This window comes from Hypanus sabinus, chromosome 10, assembly GCF_030144855.1.
Source record: "Hypanus sabinus isolate sHypSab1 chromosome 10, sHypSab1.hap1, whole genome shotgun sequence".
Classification (NCBI taxonomy): domain Eukaryota; kingdom Metazoa; phylum Chordata; class Chondrichthyes; order Myliobatiformes; family Dasyatidae; genus Hypanus; species Hypanus sabinus.
Genome location: NC_082715.1, coordinates 159,702,450 through 159,723,006, shown reverse-complemented (window position 1 = coordinate 159,723,006; position 20,557 = coordinate 159,702,450). Strand labels below are relative to the sequence as shown.

The following is a 20,557-nucleotide window of genomic DNA, read 5'->3' as shown; positions in this document are numbered from 1 at the left end:
ACCAGCTACCCTCACCAGGTTTGGTATCAGGATGTGGCCACTGGTGGCATGCAAGCAGTGATTTGGAACCACAGGAGAGAGCGGAGTGTCTGGTGGGGACCAAATGTCCCATAATGGACAAGACAAGCCACTTCACCAGAGGTGCCGCTCGGTCTATATTTTTCATACGTTTATATATTCCAGTCATGTCCCTTCATAAACTTCTCACACGAAGGAAAACAAACCTGGCTTCTCCAGTCTCTCCTCAGTCATGATCCCATCCCAGGCAACATTCTAGTAAAATGGCGATATGAGAGTCAATAGACAATACAATAGGTGCAGAAGTAGACCATTCGGCCCCTCGAGTCTGCAATGCCATTCTGAGATCATGGCTGATCATTCACTATCAATACCCAGTCCCTGCCTTGTCCCCATATCCCTTGATTCCCCTATCCATCAGATATCTATCTAGCTCCTTCTTGAAAGCATCCAGAGAATTGGCCTCCACCGTCTTCCGAGGCAGTGCATTCCACACCTCCACAACTCTCTGGGAGAAGAAGTTTTTCCTCAACTCTGTTTTAAATAACTGACTTCTTATTCTCAATCCATGCCCTCTGGTACTGGACTCTCCCAATATCTGGAACATATTTCCTGCCTCAATCCTATCAAATCCTTTAATTATCTTAAACGTTTCAATCAGATCCCCTCTCAATCTCCTCAATTCCAGTGTGTACAAGCCCAATCTCTCCAATCTCTCTGCGTAAGACAGCCCTGCCATCCCAGGAATCAACCTAGTGAACCTACGCTGCACTTCCTCAATTGCCAGAATGTCCTTCCTTAAACCTGGAGACCAAAACTGTACACAATTTTCCAGGTGTGGTCTCACCAGGGCCCTGTACAAATGCAAAAGGACATCCTTGCTCTTGTACTCTTCCCCTTGTAATAAAGGCCAACATTCCATTTGCCCTCTTCACTGCCTGTTGCACTTGCTCATTCGCCTTCATTGACTGATGAACTAGGACTCCTAGGTCTCTTTGCATTTCTCCCTTACCTAACTCTACACCGTTCAGACAATACTCTGTCCTCTTGTTCCTGCTTCCAAAGTGGATAACTTCACATTTATTCACATTGAATGCCCACTCACCCAGCCTATCCAAGCCTCCCTGTATTCTCCTGACGTCCTCTTCGCATGTCACACTGCCACCCAGTTTAGTATCGTGAGCAAACTTGCTGATATAGTTTTCAATGCCCTCATCTAAATCGTTGACATAAATCGTAAAGAGCTGTGGTCCCAATACAGAGCCCTGTGGTACCCCACTAGTCACCTCCAGCCAGTCCGAGAAACACCCATTCACTGCTACCCTTTGCTTTCTATCTGCCAACCAGTTTTCTATCCATGTTGAAACCCTGCCCCCAATGCCATGAGCTCTGATTTTACTCACCAATCTCCTATGTGGCACCTTATCGAATGCCTTCTGAAAATCTAGGTACACAACATCTACTGGCTTACCCTCGTCTAACATCCTTGTTACACCCTCAAAAAACTCCAACAGATTAGTCAAGCATGATTTGCCCTTGGTAAATCCATGCTGGCTCGGCCTAATCCTATTACTGCCATCAAGATGTGCCACTATTTCGTCCTTAATAATGGACTCAAGCATCTTCCCCACAACTGACGTTAGGCTAACGGAGTTCTCCGTTTTCTCCTTCCCTCCCTTCTTGAAAAGTGGGATAACATTAGCCACTCTCCAATCCTCAGGAACTGATCCTGAATCTAAGGAACATTGGAAAATGATTACCAATGCATCCGCAATTTCCTGAGCCACCTCTTTTAGAACCCTCGGATGCAGACCATTTGGACCCGGGGATTTATTAGCCTTCAGTCCTACCAGTCTACTCATCACAGTTTCTTTCCTAATGTCAATCTGTCTCAATTCCTCTGATATCTTATGACCCTAGCCCATCCATACATCTGGGAGATTGCTTGTGTCCTCCCTGGTGAAGACAGATCTAAAGTACGCATTAAATTCTGTTGCCATTTCTCTGTTTCCCATAACAATTTCTCCCAATTCATTCTTCAAGGGGCCAACGTTCTTAACTATCTTCTTTCTCTTCACATAGCTAAAAAAAGCTTAGAACTCAGTGAACTGAGCTGCATCTGTGGGGGGAAAGGAGCTCCCTGTTTTTGGTGAGATCTCTGCATCATGACTGATGAATCGCCTTTTCATCTTCTGTTCTATCACATCTTTCCTATTCTGTGTTGGCTAGCACTCCACAACAGTACTCCAGCTTTTTTATAACATTTTTATACAACATTTTTATAAAGTTGGAGCATAAATTCCCTAACTTCTCTCTTTGATGGCCAAATTAATGAAGGCAAGTATCTTGTCTACATTTGTCTACTGGCAAAATAAAACTATATTTTTAGTTTTTATTCATATAAGTATATTTTTTCACAGTAGCTATAATGTGTTTGTATTCACAAAGCATCAGGAAGCACCTTGGGATGTTATGTAGTGCTGTACACATGCTCTGAATGCAAGTTGTTATGGCTTAACCATGATTCCCCAACCACAACATATTCCTGCTGCTACCGTCCAGGATACGGTACCGCGGCATAAAAGCCAGGACCAACGGGCTCCGGGACAACTTCTTCCACCAGGCCATCAGACTGATGAACTCACACTGATTTGAGTGCACTCTATATCACATTGACTGTTCTATTTATTATAAATTACTAAGATTGCACATTGCACATTTGGATGAAGATGTAACTTAAAGATTTTTACTCCTCATGTATGTGCAGGATGTAAGAAATAAAGTCAATTCAGTTAAATTCATTAGTTGCTGCTTGCCATGAAATGCCAGTAACATGAAGCTCCCATCAGTTTAGAGGAATATTCTCAGTATCTGCAACCTTTTGTTGGGGAAGATCTCAACTGAGGTAGTGTCGTCTGAAAACATTCCATTATTTCACTTCATTACAATCCTCTTATTTCCTGTTTGTTATTTAATTTTTAAATTTATTCCGGCCCATTGAGCTGCACTGGCCAACAATCCCTGGATTTACTCTCAGCCTATCACCTATTGAAAGATCAAAGACCTTGATAGAGTGAATGTGGAGAGGATGTTTCCTATGGTGGGAGAGTGTTAAGAACAGAGGGCACAACCTCTAAATGGAAGGGTGACAATTTAGAAAGGAGATGAGCAATTTTTTTAAACCAGAGAGTGGTGAATCTGTGGAGTTTTTGCCACAGGCAGCTGAGGAGGTCAGGTCTGTATGTATATTTAAGGCAGGGGTTCATGGATTCTTGATTGGTCTGGGCATGAAGGGTTCTGGGGAGAAGGCAGGAGATTGGGCCTGGGAAGAAAACTGGATCAGCCGTGATGGAATGACGGAGCAAACCCAATGGGCCAAATGGCCTAATTCTGCTCCTGTGTCTTATGATTTTATGGTCTAATCATGGGATACTTTACAATGACCATTTAACCTACCAACCGGTACGTCTTTGGTCTGTGGGAGTAAACCCACACAGTCTCAGGGAGAACAGAGAAACTTCTTCCAGGCAGTGGCGGGAATTGAACCCTTCATGGTAATTCTTTTTATAATTTTAAAGTTCTCAATCTGCTATTTAATTCAAGTACAGCAATGACTGAAATGGGTTTTGAATCCAGTGTAGTTGAGATGCGTATTTATGTATTTAGAATTACACATTAACAGTTTTTAAATGTGTATTTTTGCTCACAGAGACACTCTATCAGTGGGCCAATATCAGCACCGAAATCTCTGTCCGCACTGACAGATAAAAGGTCAAGTTACACTGAGATTTCAGTACCAGGTGAGTGTTCCATCATTCAAGCTGTTTAATATTTAGTTCTCAATTCATACCTGAAAACATTTCTACAATAATCAGCTGAGAAATAGTTTGTTTTTGAGTCTCAGTGACTTCTGTAATGCCTTAGCAACCTAGGAGGTTTGGTGCAATTGTAGAGTTATAGCCTCATGCACCATGGAAACAAGCCTTTGACCCACCATGAAGCATCCATTGACACTTATGTTATTTAGCAGCATTTTGTAGTTTTCTACCCCCTGGTTATTGAAGTGTTCATTTAGATTGTTTTCATGCTGAGAGAATATCTGCCTCTTTATCTTCTCATTCGTGCATTACAAAGAGCAATCGCTTTGGAATATACTCCATGAGAACATGAGAAAGTAAGGAGGTGGGTACTAAAACCTTTTCCTTCAGATGCACTCTATTTCACTCCATTGCAGACAGTATCTTGATGAACCTCCCTGTGCACTGTGCCACCATGTGCTTCCTCTGGTCTGGCACTCTCATTGACAGCATGGAAACAGGCCTCTCTGAGCACTGAGTCCATGCCAGTCTTAACCACTCATTTACACTACTAAATGCTATTTTTTCATACTTCTCACAACTTCATAGAACGGCACAGCACTGCAACAGCCTCTTCTGCTCACAGTGTTGTGCCAAATTAATTCAAGTAATGATACGTTTATCTCTTCCGCCTGCATATCCCACCATTTTCCGCACATTCATGTTTCTATTTAAGAGCCTCTATCATATCTGCCATCACCACTGGCAGCACTTTCCAGGCACCCAGCACAAGCTTCACTCAGATTGTACCACTTGCCTACACAGTTTACTGCAGCCAGTTAACCAGCTGTTTCACATTTCTTTGCGATGGGGGGAGGAAACCAGAACACTTGAAAAAGGGAGGAAGTCCTGAAAGCAGAATACAAGGGCACGGAGCGACCACTCCCCGCTGAACATCAACGGCTCCTCAGTAGAGATCGTTAAGAGCACCAAATTTCTTGTTCACCTGGTGGAGAATCTGACCTGGTCCCTCAATACCAGCTCCATAGCCAAGAAAGCCCAGCAGCGTCTCTTAACTTTCTGTGAAGGCTGAGGAAAGTCCATCTCCCACCCCCCATCCTCATCACTTTCTACAGAGGGTGTATCGAGAGTATCCTGAGCAGCTGTATCGCTGCCTGGTTCAGAAATTGCACCATCTCGAATCGCAAGACCCTGCAGCAGACAGTGAGGTCAGCTGAGAATATTATCGGGGTCTCTCTTCCTGCTGTTAAGGACATCTACACTACATGCTGCATCCACAAAGCAAACAGCATCATGAAGGACCCCACACACCCCTCATACAAACTCTTCTCCCTCCTGCCGTCTGGGAAAGGGCACCGAAGCATTCGGGCTCTCACGACCAGACTATGTAACTGTTTCTTCCCCCAAGCCATCCGACTCCTCAGTACCCAGAGCCTGGACTGATAACTTACTGCTCTATTGTCTTGTTTATTATTTATTGTGATGCCTGCACTGTTTTGTGCACTTTATGCAGTCCTGGGTAGGTCTGTAGTCTAGTGTAGTTCTTTTTCTGTGTTGTTTTTTTTATGTAGCTCAGTCTAGTTTTTGTACTGTGTCATGTAACACCAGGGTCCTGAAAAAACGTTGTCTCATTTTTACTGTGTACTGTACCAGCAGTTATGGTCGAAATGACAATAAAAGTGACTTGACAAGGAGTTAGGAAGGAAGCTGAGAAGCAGGGCCACAAGGGTAGTTATTTTGGGATTGCTGCCTGTACCAAGCAACAGTGAGGATAGGAGTGGAGTGAGGTGGTAAGCAAATGCATGGCTGAAGAATTGGAGTGAGGGGCAGGGTTTCAGATTTTTGGATCGTTGGGACCTCACCTGGGCAGATGTGACCTGTACAAAAAGGACTGGTTGCACTTGAATCTTAGGGGGACCAATATTCTTGCGGGCAGGTTTACTGGAGGTGTTGGGAGTGGCTTAATCTAATCTGGCTAGGGGGATGAGAAGCAGGATGATAGAGCTAAGGGTAAGTCAGCAGGTTTACAAGTAGATGAGGGATGAAACAGAAATGTAAGGAAGGACAAGCCATGATTAGGTCCAAGTGCAGGCAGAGCGAAGAGCTTGGGTATTTGATCCACAATATTCTGCGTGGGAATTTAAACTGGAGGTGGCAGTGTTTTTTACGAGGTCGAGTTGCGAGCTCAACATCAACCTGGCACGGATGGAGAACACGCTCGGGAGAGGTCTGTCACTGGATCGAACTTGGGAACCTCCGTTCTCGAGCCCGGCGCCGATCTTACTGCGCCACCAGCTGACCTGTTGAGTTGTACCACAGAGGCAAAATTCAAAAGGACCAAAATGCTGTATTTAAATGCACATAGCATTCAGAATAAGGTAGACACAATTCGTGGAGCAATTAGAGATTGGTCGGTAGGACGTGAGCATCACTGAGTATTGGCTGAAAGAAGGCCGTGGTTGAGAGCTTAACATCAGTCTGTGGAAAGCACTAGCAGTGTGCCAGAGGTCTGTGAGTGACATTGCTATTACAAAAGAAGAAGTGCTAAGCAAACGCAAAGGTGCAAAGGTGAATGAGTCACCTGGACCAGATAGACTACATCCCAGACTCCTGGGAGAGGTTGCTGAAGAGGTAGTGGATGTATTAGTTATGATCTTTCAAGAATCATTTGATTCTGGCATGGTCCCGGAGGACTGGAAAATTGCAAATGTCACTCCACTCTTTGAGAAGGGAGGAGGGCAAAGGAAAAGAAATTATAGGTGAATTGACCTGGCCTCAGTGGTTGAGAATGTGTTGGAGTCTTATTATTAAGACCATAAAACATAGGGGCAGGATTATGCCATTTGGCCCATCGAGTCTGCTGATCCTTCCCCCCCCCCCCCCCCCCGCCACGTCCAATCAAGAACCTGTCAAGCTGTGCTTTAAATATGCCCAACAAGCTGCCTGTGGTAATAAATTCCACATACTCACCACCTTCTGGCTAAAGAAATTTCTCCGCATCCATTTTAAATAGACTCCCGCCTCTCTCCTAAGGCTGTGCCCTCTTGTCAGACTGCCCACCATGGGAAACATCCTTTCCAAATCTATACTATCTAGGCCTATCAGCATTCAAAAGGTTTCAGTGAGATACCTCTTTTCTCTCTAAATTCCAGAGAGTACAGACCCAGAGCTTTCAAGCATTACTCGTGTGATAACCTTTTCATTCCCAGAACCATTCCCAATGCCAGCGTATCTTTTCTTAGATGAAGACCCCAAAACTGTTCACAATACTCAAGGTGAGGCCTCAACACTGCCTTATAAAGCCTCAGCATCCCATCCCTGCTCTTGTATTCTAGACCTCTTGAAATGAATGCTAACATTGCGTTTGCCTTCCTCATTACTGACTTAACCTCCTACTGATCAACCAATGCTCTAACCATGCCAGTAACTTTCCTAAAATACCATGGGTTCTTAACTTGGTAAGCAACCTCATGTGTGGCACATTGTCAAAGGCCTTCTGAAAGTCCAACATCCACTTCATCTCTTTTATCTACCCAAAGTGTAATCTCCTCAAAGAATTCCAACAGGCAAGATTTTCCCTTAAGGAAACCCCGCTGACTATGTTTTATCTTGTCCTGTGTCATCAACTAGTCCATAACCTCGTCCTTAACAATTGACTCCAACATCTTCCCAACCACTGAGGTCAGGCTAACTGGTCTATCATTTATTTTCTGCTGTCTTCATCCTTTCTTAAAGAGTGGGTGAGATTTCAGGGTACTTGGAGACTTAATGATAAAATAAGTCAAAGTCAGCATGGTTTCTATAAAGGGAAATCTTGCCTGACAAATCTGTTAAGAGTTCTTGGAAATTGCAGATGCATTGGTAATCATTTTCCAATGTTCCTTAGATTCAGGATCAGTTCCTAAGGATTGGAGAATGGCTAATGTTATCCCACTTTTTAAGAAAGGAGGGAGGGAGAAAACAGAGAACTATCGACCTGTCAGCCTGACATCGGTGGTGGGGAAGATGCTAGAGTCCATTATTAAGGATGAAATAGTGGCATATCTGGATAGCAGTGATAGGATTGGGCCGAGCCAGCATGGATTTACCAAGGGTAAATCATGCTTGACTAATCTATTGGAGTTTTTCGAGGATGTAACCAGGAAGTTAGACAGGGGAGATCCAGTGGATGTAGTGTACCTTGATTTTCAGAAGGCATTTGATAAGGTCCCACATAGGAGATTGGTGGGTAAAATCAAAGCTCAGGGCATCGGGGGGAAGACATTGACATGGATAGAAAACTGGTTGGCAGATAGAAAGCAAAGGGTAGCGGTGAATGGGTGTTTCTCAGAATGGCAGGTGGTGACTAGTGGGGTACCACAGGGCTCGGTATTGGGACCACAGCTGTTTACAATTTACGTCAACGATTTAGATGAAGGCATTGAGAATAACATCAGCAAATATGCTGATGATACTAAGCTGGGTGGCAGTGTGACATGTGATGAGGATGTTAGGGGAATTCAGGGTGACTTGGATAGGCTGGGTGAGTGGGCAGATACTTGGCAGATGACGTTTAATGTGATTAAGTGTGAGGTTATCCACTTTGGGAGTAAGAACAGGAAGGCAGATTATTATCTGAACAGTGTAGAGTTAGGTAAGGGAGAAATACAAAGAGATCTAGGAGTCCTTGTTCATCAGTCAATGAAGGTGAATGAGCAAGTGCAACAGGCAGTGAAGAAGGCTAATGGAATGTTGGCCTTTATTACAAAGGGAATTGAGTACAAGAGCAAGGAAATCCTCTTGCATTTGTACAGAGCCCTGGTGAGACCACACCTAGAGTATTGTGTACAGTTTTAGTCTCCAGGGTTAAGGAAGGACATCCTGGCTGTAGAGGAAGTACAGCGTAGATTCACAAGGTTAATTCCTGGGATGTCTGGACTGTCTTACGCAGAGAGGTTAGAGAGACTGGGCTTGTACATGCTGGAATTAAGGAGATTGAGAGGGGATCTGATTGAAACATATAAAATTATTAAGGGATTGGACAAGATAGAGGCAGGAAATATGTTCCAGATGCTGGGAGAGTCCAGTACCAGAGGGCATGGTTTGAGAATAAGGGGTAGGTCATTTAGGACAGAGTTAAGGAAAAGCTTCTTCTCCCAGAGATTTGTGGGGGTCTGGAATGCACTGCCTCGGAAGGTAGTGGAGGCCAATTCTCTGGATGCTTTCAAGAAGGAGCTAGATAGGTATCTTATGGATAGGGGAATCAAGGGATATGGGGACAAGGCAGGAACCGAGTATTGATAGTAGATGATCAGCTATGATCTCAAAATGGCGATGCAGGCTCGAAGGGCTGAATGGTCTACTTCTGCACCTATTGTCTATTGTCTATAAAATAACAAGCAGGGTGGACAGAGGAGAAGCAGTGGATGTCATTTACTTGGATATTCAGAAGGCATTTGATAAGGTGCCTCACGTGAGGCTGCTAAATAAGATAAATTCCTATGACATTACAGGAAAGATATTGACATGGATAGGTGAATATCTGATAGACAGGAGGCAGCAACTGGGAAAAAAGGCAGCCTTTTCTGGTTGGCTAGTGATGTTCCTCAGGTCGGTATCGGGACCGCTACTTTTCACATTGTTTGTCAATGATTTGGATAAGGAATTCACACAAAATGCTGGTGGAACACAGTAGGCCAGGCAGCATCTATAGGAAGAAGTACAGTCGGCGTTTCAGGCCGAGACCCTTCATCAGGACTAACTGAAAGAAAAGATAGTAAGAGATTTGAAAGTAGGAGGGGGAGGGGTAAATCCGAAATGATAGAAGAAGACGGGGGGGGGGGGGTGAAGCTAAGAGCTGGAGAAGGGAAAGGATCATGGGACGGGAGGCCCAGGGAGAAAGAAAGGGGGAGGGGAGCACCAGAGGGAGATGGAGAACAGGCAGAGTGAAGGGCAGAGAGAGAGAAAAAAAACAAACAACTAAATATGTCAGGGATGGGGTAAGAAGGGAGGGAGGGGCATTAATGGAAGTTAAAGAAATCAATGTTCATGCCATCAGGTTGGAGGCTACCCAGACGGAATATAAGGTGTTGTTCCTTCAACCTGAATGTGGCTTCATCTTGTCAGTAAAGGAGGCCATGGATAGACATATCAGAATGAGAATGGGATGTGGAATTAAAATGTGTGGCCACTGGGAGATCCTGCTTTCTCTGGTGGACAGAGTGTAGGTGTTCAGCGAAATGGTCTCCCAGTCTGCGTACATAAAAGGCCACACCGGGACTGACTCACAGGTGAAGTGTCACCTCACCCGGAAGGACTGTCTGGGGCCCTGAATGGTGGTGAGGGAGGAAGTGTAAGGGCAGGTGTAGCACTTGTTACACTTACGAGGATAAGTGCCAGGAGGGAGATCGGTGGGAAGGGATGGGGGGGGGGGGGGTAAATTGTCAAGAGAGTCGCGTAGGGAGCGATCCCTACGGAAAGCAGAAAGAGTGGGAGGGGAAGATGTGCTTGGTAGTGGGATCCCGTTGGAGGTGGCGGAAGTTATGGAGAATTCTGTGTTTGACCCGGAGGCTGGTGGGTGGTAGGTGAGGACAAGGGGAACCCTATCCCGAGTGGGGTGGCGGGCGGATGGGATGAGAGCAGATGTGTGTGAAATGGGAGAGATGCATTTGAGAGCAGAGTTGATGGTGGATGAAGGGAAGTCCCTTTGTTTAATAAAGGAAGACATCTCCTTCATCCTGGAGTGAAAAGCTTCATCCTGAGAGCAGATGCGGTGGAGATGGAGGAATTGCGAGAAAGGAATGGCATTTTTGCAAGAGACAGGGTGGGAAGACTCCGAGGTGGTTTATTTACAGGTTGTGTCTGTGGTAAAGAAGGCAAATGCAATGTTGGCATTAATTTCAAGGGGAATAGAATATAAAAGCAGAGAGATAATGCCCTGAGGCTTTATAAGACATTAGTCAAGCTGCACTTGGAGTATTGTCAACAGTTTTGGGTGGTCCCCATATCTCAGAAAGGGTGTGTTGTCATTGGAGAGAGTCCAGTGGAAGTTCACAATGGTGATTCTGGGAATGAAGGGATGCGTTAACATATGAAAAGCATTTGGCAGCTTCAGGCCTGTACTCACTGTTATTTAGAAGAATGCTTGGGAATCTCATTGAAACCTACTGAATGTTGAAAGGATAATGTGGATGTGAAGAGGATGTTTCCTATGGTGGGGGTATCCAGAACTAGAGGGCACAGCCTCAAAATTGAGGGGTGACCTTTTAGAACAGTGGTAAGAAGATTTTATTTTTTAGCTAAAGAGTAGTAAATCTATGGAATACTCTGCAACAGACTGCGGTGGAGGCCAAGTCCACGTGTATATTTAAGGCGGAAGCTGATAGTTTCCTGATCAGTCAGGGCATCAAAGGATATGGTGAGAAAGCAGGTGTATGGGGTTGAGTGGGATTCGGGATCAGCCATGATGGAATGGTGGAACAGACTCAATGGGCTGAATGGCCTGGTTCTGCTCCTGTGTCTTATGGTCTAATAAAGGTGCAGTTGTAGTGCAGCGTTTGCACGACTTTCAGTTTTCCTCAGTCCCAATCTCCTGTCTTCTCCCCGTATTCCTTTATGCCCTGACCAATCAAGAATCTGTTAACTTCTGCCTTAAATATAAGCATAGTCTTGGCCTCCAACGTAGTCTGACACAAAGCATTCCACAGATTTACCATTCTCTGGCCAAAAAAAAATCCTACTTACCTCTGTTCTAAAGGGTTGCCCCTCAATTTTGAAGCGGTACCCCCTAGTTCCAGATACCCCCCACCATAGGAAACATCCTCTCCATATCCACCCTATCTATTCCTTTCAACATTCAGTAGGTTTCAGTGAGATACCCTCACATTCTTCTAAATTCCAGTGAGTACAGGCCCAAAGCTGCCAAACGCTCCTCAAACTTCCCCTTCATTCATGGAATCATCCTTGTGAACCTCCACTGCACTCTCTCCAATGACAACACATCCTTTCTGAGATATGGGGCCCAAAACTATTGAAACCCCAAGTTGACTAGTGTCTTATAAAAGCCTAACATACAAACATAGAAAACCTACAAAGTTGTGCTGAACACGTCCCTATCTTAGAAATTACTAGGGTTACCCATAGCCCTCTATTTTTCTAAGCTCCATGTACCTATGCAAAAGTCTCTTAAAAGATCCTGTCGTATCTGCCTCCAATACCGTTGCCAGCACCCCATTCCACACACTCACCACTCTCTGCGTAAAAAAACTTACCCCGACATCTCCTCTGCACTTTAAACCTGTGCCCTCTTGTGTTAGCCATTTCAGCCCTGGGAAAAAGCCTCTGACTATCCACACAATCAATGCCTCTCATCATCTTATACACCTCTATCAGGTCACCTCTCATCCTCCGTCACTCCAAGGAGAAAAGGCCGAGTTCACTCAACCTGCCTTCATAAGGCATGCTCCCCAGTCCAGGCAACATCTTTGTAAATCTCCTCTGCACCCTTTCTATAGTTTCTTGTAGTGAGGCAACCAGAACTGAGCACAGTACTCCAAGTGGATTCTTGTTTTTATATTCTATTCCCTTTGAAATAAATGCCAACATTGCATTTGCTGCCTTTACCACAGTCTCAACCTGTAAATTAACCTTCTGGGAGTCTTGCATGAGGACTCCCAAGACCCTCTGCATCTCTGATGTTTGAACCTTCTCCCCATTTAGAGAATAGTCAACACTATTGTTCCTTTTATCAAAATGCATTACCATGCAGCTGTCTCAATGCTGACCCCTGAGAAACACCACTAGTCACTGGCAGCCAACTAGAAAAGGGCCCTTCTATTCCCACTCGCTGCCTCCTGCCTGTCAGCCAAACCACCATCCATGCCAGTATCTTTACTGTAATGCCATAAGATTTTATCTTTTGTGTGGCACCTTATCAAATGCCTTCTCAGAATCCAAGTAAATGACATCCACTGCCTCTCTTTTGTCCACCTTGCTTGTTACTTTCTCGAAGAACTCATAACAGACTTGTCAGACGAGATTTCTCTTGACAGAAACCAGACTGACTTTGACTTATTTCAGTATTAGTCATTATGTGTGCCAAGGTAGCATAATGGTTAGCTGACATTATAGCAGCTTAGGTCGTCAGGGGAGTTTGGAGTTCATTCTCAGCATCCTCTGTGAGGAGTCTGTACGTCTTCCCTGTTGAATGTGTGGGCTTTCTCCGAGTCCTTCCATTTCCTCCTACAGTCCAATGATGTACTAGGCAGGTTAATTAGTCATTGTAAGTCAGGATTAATCAGGGTGGTCGAGGGTTGCTGGGCTGCCCAGGGGCCTATTCCGCGCTGTATCTCTGAATAAATTTTAAAAATAAATAAACACTAGCGATCTGGAGAAGCCTGGACAAAAGGATGTAATATAAGATGTCCGAGTTTGCCAGTGTCCCAGAGATAGGCAGAAGGGCACACTGTGATGAGAATAGTGTAACTGATTTTGTGAATCAGCAAAACCCAGGTGAATGCAGGTTAACGTCCAAACAATTCAGTCAAAGACATCAAAACATGGATTACTGACATAATGGAGAGAGACTGCGGATGAGTGAATTTCAGAGAGATCCAGGCGTTCTTCACCATGAATCAAAAAGATGAAAGGTGGGTACAGACGTAAAGAGGGTATATAGCTTATTGCTCTCTATTGCAAAGAAATTGGAGTTTGTAAAGAGTTTTTTTTACGCATATACATCCATTTAAAGTGATTGGAAGAGAGGTAGGCTTTTCACACAGAGAGTGATAGGTGCATATATTGCACCTGCACGATTGATGGTAGAGGCTGATAAAATAGGAATATTTTCTTAAACTTAGCTAGGTACATGGATGTAAAAAAAAAAGAGTGCTTTGGGCTGTGTCGGTGGGAGGGGTTAGACTGATCGTGGAGTATGTTTATGTAGGTCAATACCAACCTTGTAGTCTGAAGATACTGTACTGTGCTGTACTTTCCTATGTTCTACATGAGGCCACATCTTGAATACTGCATATAATTTTGGCCTCTGCACCCGAGAAGATATAGGAGGCAGTCCAAGAGAGATTCACCAGGCTAATTCCAGGAATGAGAAGGTTGTCCTATCCGGAGAGAAAGAACAGGTTGTGTCTGTATTCTTGAAGTTTAGAAGAATGAGTGGTGATCTTGTTGGAACATAGGATCCTAACGTTGTGACAGGGTAATTGTTAAGATGGTTCAAGAATCAAGTATCAACTTTTCATGAGTAAGAGCCTTTACGAGGATGAGGAGACTGCTTTAAAGGAGTAGAGATTTCTTCTAAAACGGAGTTTCTGGAATCGTGAGCTTTAGAGAGTTGTGGGGCCTAAAGGATTATTTAAAGGTAGATAATTTTGAAATGGTGAAGAATTGAGGGCTAATTGAATAGGTGCTGTCAGACCCCTGGGGTCGATCAGATATGATCACTTTAATAGGAGGTGTTGTGTTGTGTTCTGTTGTGTTCTTGAGGCATCATGTACTTCTGCAATTCCTTTTGCCGCTTTTCTGCTGAAATGGTTAGAGCATCTACAACTTTTCTCAGGCTTTCCACTGTCAATCACAGATGTAACAATGCATCATCTGCAGCTTTTCTAATGCTCCCGGCAATTAAATCTCAGTCATGAACACGAGCAACTATGAAAGCATGGGATTCTACTGGTCAAAGCACACATTTAGATCGGTAAAGTTTGTGACCAGCCTGCCATATGGGGTCATGTCAGAAATCTACTGGATATGGACAGATCAGTGCACTCTTCTTATCAAATCTCTTGTTAGTTTCTGACAGAATTCAGTCGTTAGGTCGGACATGAGAGTTCTCTCACCTGATAAATGTTAACTTTGCTCATCTCATCCATTTTGTTTATGGAGCTACGTCCACGGGCTGCATTAAGTCCTTGTTTTCTGCTGACTTACTGTGTGCATATCATTGCAGTCCTATAGCCCGAACACGGGCCCTTCAGCCCAATTGGTCCATGCACACCAAGATTTTAATCTCAGCTAGTCCCATTTGCCTGCATTTGGCCCATATGCTTCCATATCCATGTACGTGTCCAAGTATTATTTAAATATTGTTTTAAAAAAACTGCCATATGGGATCTTCCTCTGGTAGTTTATTGCATAGTGACAGCCCTCTCTCCTCTTACCTTAAATCAATGTCCTTAGTTCTGGATTTCCCCAACCCTGGGAAAAAGGCTGTGTGCATATTTCCTTCATGATTTTATACATCTCAAAAGATGACCCCACATTTTCCTATGCCCCAGTGGGAAAAAAAAGTTCCAACCCCTTCAACCTCTCCATATAAATCAGCCCTCAAGTCATGGCAACATCCTGTGTTACCACATAACGCAGTAAATCTGCATTGTGCTCTTCACAGTTTAATTACATCTTGCCTAGAGCAGAAGAACCAGAACTGAACACAATATTCCAAAAGTGGACATACGAGCAGCTTGTCAACTGCAACATAACATACCAACCTCTGTGCTCCTGACTGATGAAGGCCAGTGCGCCAAAAGCTCTTTGTACTTCTCTGTCCACCTGTGATACCACTTTCATTCTGTTTTACAACACTCTCAGGACGCCGCAGTTCAGTAAAAATGACGTATCCTCATTTGTTTTCCCATAATGCAACAGCTCATATTTATCCAGAATACTCTCCGTTTGCCATTGTTTAGCTGGCTGAGCATTATCCCCCTATAAATCCTGATAATCATCTTCACTGTCAATGACACCATCTTTAATGGCCATCTGCAAACTTACAAACCACCTCCTTGCCCTATAGCACCACAGAAGAGGCAGGGAGATGATGACTGACCACCAGGAAGAGCAGTAAGCCAAGCAGGATGACACCAAAATTGGCCGTATAGAGGATAGTGAAGAGCGTTCTCAAAGGCAAAGTAAATTTATTAGTGAACTATGTTTTTCAAAGACCACCCAATAGAAACAGGGACATCTGGGAGCAGATAGGGAGACAGATTCTGTAAAGGTATAATAATAACAGAGTTGTCCTAGTGGGAGATTTTAATTTCCCAAATATTGCTTGCATCTTCCTAGAGCGAGGGGTTTAGATAGGGTGCAATTTGTTAGGTGTGTTCAGGAAGATTTCCTGACACAATATGTAGATAATGCTACAAGAGGAGAGGCTGTACTTGATCTGTTATTAGGAAATGAACCTGGTCAGGTGTCAGATCTCTCAGTGGGAGAGCATTTTGGAGATAGTGATCACAATTCTATCTCCTTTACCATAGCATTGGAGAGGGATAGGTACAGACAAGTTAGGAAAGCGTTTAATTGGAGTAAGGGGAAATATGAAACTCTCAGGCAGGAATTTGGAAGCATAAATTGGGAACAGATGTTTTCAGGGAAATGTATGGAAGAAATGTGGCAAATGTTAAGGGATATTTGTGTAACGGTCTGCATAGGTACGTTCCAGTGAGACGGAAAGGATGGTAGGGTACAGGAACCGTGGTGTACAAAGGCTGTTGTAAATCTAGTCAAGAAGAAAAGAAAAGCTTACGAAAGGTTCAAAAGGCTAGATAATGACAGAGATCTAGAAAGATGTGAAAGGATAGGACCAATCAAGTGTGACAGTGGAAAAATGTGATTGGAGCTGGAGGAGATAGCAGAGGTAATTAATGATTACTTTGCTTCAGTATTCACTACGGAAAAGGATCTTGGCAATTGTAGTGATGACTTGCAGCAGATTGAAAAGCTTGAGCATGTAGACATTAAGAAAGAGGATGGGCTGGAGCTTTTGGAAAGCATCAAGTTAGATAAGTCACCAGAACCAGATGCGATGTACCCTACCGTGTGAGGCTAGGGAGGAGATTGCTGAGCCTGTGGCAATGATCTTTGCATCATCAGTGGGGATGGGGGAGGTTCCAAAGGATTGGAGGGTTGCAGGTGTTGTTCCCTTATTCAAGAAAAGGAGTAGAGATAGCCCAGGAAATTATAGACCAATGAGTCTTTCTTCAGTGGTTGGTAAGTTGATGGACAAGATCCTGAGAGGCAGGATTTATGAACATTTGGAGAGTCATAATATAATTAGGAATAGTCAGCATGGCTTTGTCAAAAGCAGGTCGTGCCTTACGAGCCTGATTGAATTTTTTGAAGATGTGACTAAACACACTGATGAAGGAAGAGCAGTCGATGTAGTGTATATGGATTTCAGCAAGCCATTTGATAAGGTGCTCCATGCAAGGCTTATTGCGAAAGTAAAGAGGCATGGGATCCAAGGGGACATTGCTTTGTGGATCCAGAATTGGCTTGCCCACATAAGGCAAAGAGTGATTGTAGATGGGTCATATCCTGCATGGAGGCCGGTGCCTCAGTGATCTGTTCTGAGACCCCTACACTTTGTGATTTTTATAAATGACCTAGATGAGGAAATGGAGGGATGGATTAGTAAAATTGCTGATGACACAAAGGTTGGGGGTGTTGTGGATAGTGTGGAGGTCTGTCAGAGGTTACAGCAAAACTGGGCTGAAAAGTGGCAGATGGCGTTCAACACCAGATAAGTGTGAGGTGGTTCATTTTGGTAGGTCAAGTGTGATGGCAGAATATAGTATTAATGGTAAGGCTCTTGGCAGTGTGGAGGATAAGAGGGATCTTGGGGTCTGAGTTCATAGAAACACTTAAAGCTGCTGCTCAGGCTGACTGTGGTTAAGAAGGTATACGGCCTTCATCAACTGTGGGATTGAGTTTAAGAGCCGAGAAGAAATGTTACAGCTTTTTAGGACCCTGGTCAAGACCCCATTTGGAGTACTGTGCTCAGTTCTGGTCACCCCACTACAGGAAGGATGTGGAATCTGTAGAAAGGGTGCAGATGAGATTTACAAGGACATTGCCTGGATTGGGGAGCATGCCTTATCAGAATAGGTTGAGTGAACTTTGACTTTTCTCCTAGGAGCGACAGAGGATGAGAGGTGACCTGATAGAGATGTATAAGATGATGAGAGGCATTGTCTCTCATGGTGATGGTGGATAGTCAGAGGCTTCTTCCCAGGGCTGAAATGGTTGCCACAAGAGGGCTCAGGTTTATGGTGCTAGGGAGTAGGTACAGAGGAGACGTTGGGGGGGATGCTTTTTACGCAGAGAGTTGTGAGTGTGTGGAATGGGCTGATGGCGACAGTGGTGGAAGCAGATAGAGAGCTATGGGTAACCCGAGGTAATTTCTAAAGTAAGTACATGTTCGGCACAGCATTGTGGGCCGAAGGGCCTGTCTTAAGCTGTAGGTTTTCTGTGTTTCTATGTATATGTCAGCATACTATTCTGAGATTAATTTTCTTGCAGACATTTACAGGAAAATAAATAAATGCAATAGAATTTACGAATTTATTAGATTAGACTAAGACTAACAAACAACCAGTGTGCAAAAGAAGGTAAAATATGCAAATTTAAATAAATAACACTGAGGGCTTGAGTTGTAGAGTCCTTGAATGTGATTCAAAGGTTACAACAGGATCTAGATCAAATGGCAGAAAAAGTTTAACTCGCAAATACAAATGCATCTTATTCAGTTAAACCATGGCAGGACTTGCGCAGTAAATGACCAGGCCCAAGTGTCTATTATAGAACAGAAAGCTAAGGGTACAACTGCGTAGTTCCCTGGATAGATGGATGAAGAAATTGTTGAAGCAATTTTAAATTCCTAGATGTTATTATTTCAGAGTACCTGTCCTGGGCCCAGCACATAAATGCGGTTATGAAGGAAGCTCAGCAGTGCCTCTATGTCCTTAGGAGATTTGGCATGACATCTAAAACTTTTGACACACTTCTATAGATGTGTAGTGGAGAGTATATTGACTGGCCTTATGGCTGCCTGGTATGGATACTCCAATATCCTCGAACAGAATAGTCTACAAAAAGTAGTAAATATAGCCCACTATAAGGAAAGCCCTCCCTATCATTGAGTAAATCTACACAAAGCATTGCCACAGGAAAGCAGCATCCATTATCAGGGATCCCCACCCACCCAGGACATACTCTCTTGTCACTGGTGCCATCAGGAGGAAGTTGCAAGAGCCTCAGGGCTCACATCACCTGGTTCAGGAATAGTTATTACCCCTCAACCAAAGGGGATGACTTTTCTTGCCCCATCATTGAAATGTTCCCACAGCCAACAGACTTGCTCCCAAAGACCCTTCATCTCATGTTCTCAATGGTTATTGCTTATATAAAGTTTTTTTTTTGTATTTGTAAGTTTGTTGTCTTCTGCACTCTGGTTGAATGCCCTATTTGGGCAGTCTTTTATTGATTCTGTTATGGTTATATTCTATATATTGAGTATGCCCACAAGAAAATGGATCTCGGGGCTGTATATAATATAATAATGTTAATATAATTTTAATATAACATCTAATATAATTTACTTTGAACTTTGAACTCTTGTCTTCTTTGGTCAGTATATTGAGTACAAGGGATGGCATGTCAAGTTCCAGCAGTACAAGACACTCGTGAAACCGCACAGTTCTGGTTACCCAGCTACAGGCTTGGAGTTACGAGCAGATAGTGGGTAGGCTGGAGACTTTTCCCATGGAACATAGAGGATGCGGGGTGACCTTAGAAAGGTTTATGAAATCAAGAGGGCAAAAAATAAGGCAACTGGTCAATCATTTTCCGTGATAGGGGAGTTCAAACTAGAAGGCATAGGTTTAATCTGAGAGGAGCAAAATTTAAAGAGGATCACACAGAGCTGTATGTATATAACAAGCTGCCAGAGGAAGTGATAGAGAGGGGTACAGTTTTGACCAGTACCTTGACAGGAAAGGTTTAGACTTTAAAGCAGCAGTTCCTAATCTTTTATTATGCCATGGACCAATACCATTAAGCAAGGGGTCCATGTACCCCGCAGCAAATGGGACTCGCACGATTAGGCTACTTGGTTAGCATGGAACAGTTGGGCTCAACTATGACTCAATAAGATCTTTCTTTGCATTGGTACTAATTACAAAAGTGAAAAAGAGAAATGAGGGTCCTGCAACATGAATTTAGAGAGTAACCTGGGCACCTGTATTTTATCAATGCCTTCCTGTTTCTTGTTTTGACTTCACTCTGCAGGTTCCTGTTACATATAGGTTTACAGAAATGCTGATTGCCCTTCCCCTTACACTTCCCAACCCCCTTCCTTCTCTTCCCCACTCTCTCCACCTCTCCCTTCCCTACTGCTCCCACCTCTCCTTTCTCTACCACTCCCACATCTCCCTTCCCCAAACTTCCTCCCTTCTCCCTTATCCACACCTCCTCCCCTGTCCCCACCTCTCCCTTTCTACTTTTCCCCATCCTTCCTACCTCTCCCACACCTTCTGCTCCCAACCCCCCTTCTCCAAAATAGACACAATTATGGGGACAAAAAAGATGTGACTTTAATTATGTTGCAGTTCTGTTTCTTGCTGAATTTAGTCGATTCCATTGGCCTTCTCAATTCATTGTTGTCTGTTTGCTCTGCAGCAGATCACTTACTGAGGTCTTCCTCTACAAATCGATCACCAGCGTCTTTACAGAGAGTTCAGGCCATGGACTCTGCAAAGTCCATATCTGGTGAGTTTAGAAGAGCTTGATAAGCCACTTCTGTTCCTGCATAATCATACTGCCGTGTGGAAACTTAGCTCTGCATTACAGAAGGTACTAAGATGAAATCAAAAGCTTTTTTAGCTATGTGAAGAGAAAGAAGATAGTTAAGAACAATGTTGGCCCCTTGAAGAATGAATTGGGAG

At 43.8% G+C, this 20,557-nt stretch overlaps 1 protein-coding gene across 8 annotated transcripts in view; it reads left to right on the top strand.

The window, feature by feature from the left end:
* The window catches only part of specc1la (sperm antigen with calponin homology and coiled-coil domains 1-like a), a 283,895-nt gene that overhangs the window by 188,920 nt on the left and 74,418 nt on the right, over positions 1-20,557 (top strand). For 5 of the 8 annotated variants that reach the window (XM_059983330.1, XM_059983327.1, XM_059983328.1 and 2 more), the window contains 2 exons: positions 3,728-3,818; positions 20,292-20,381. In XM_059983330.1, coding sequence (XP_059839313.1) covers positions 3,728-3,818; positions 20,292-20,381 — 181 coding nt within the window. The remainder of the gene's footprint in view (positions 1-3,727; positions 3,819-20,291; positions 20,382-20,557) is intronic. The other 3 variants (XM_059983331.1, XM_059983329.1, XM_059983332.1) reach the window with 2 other exon arrangements.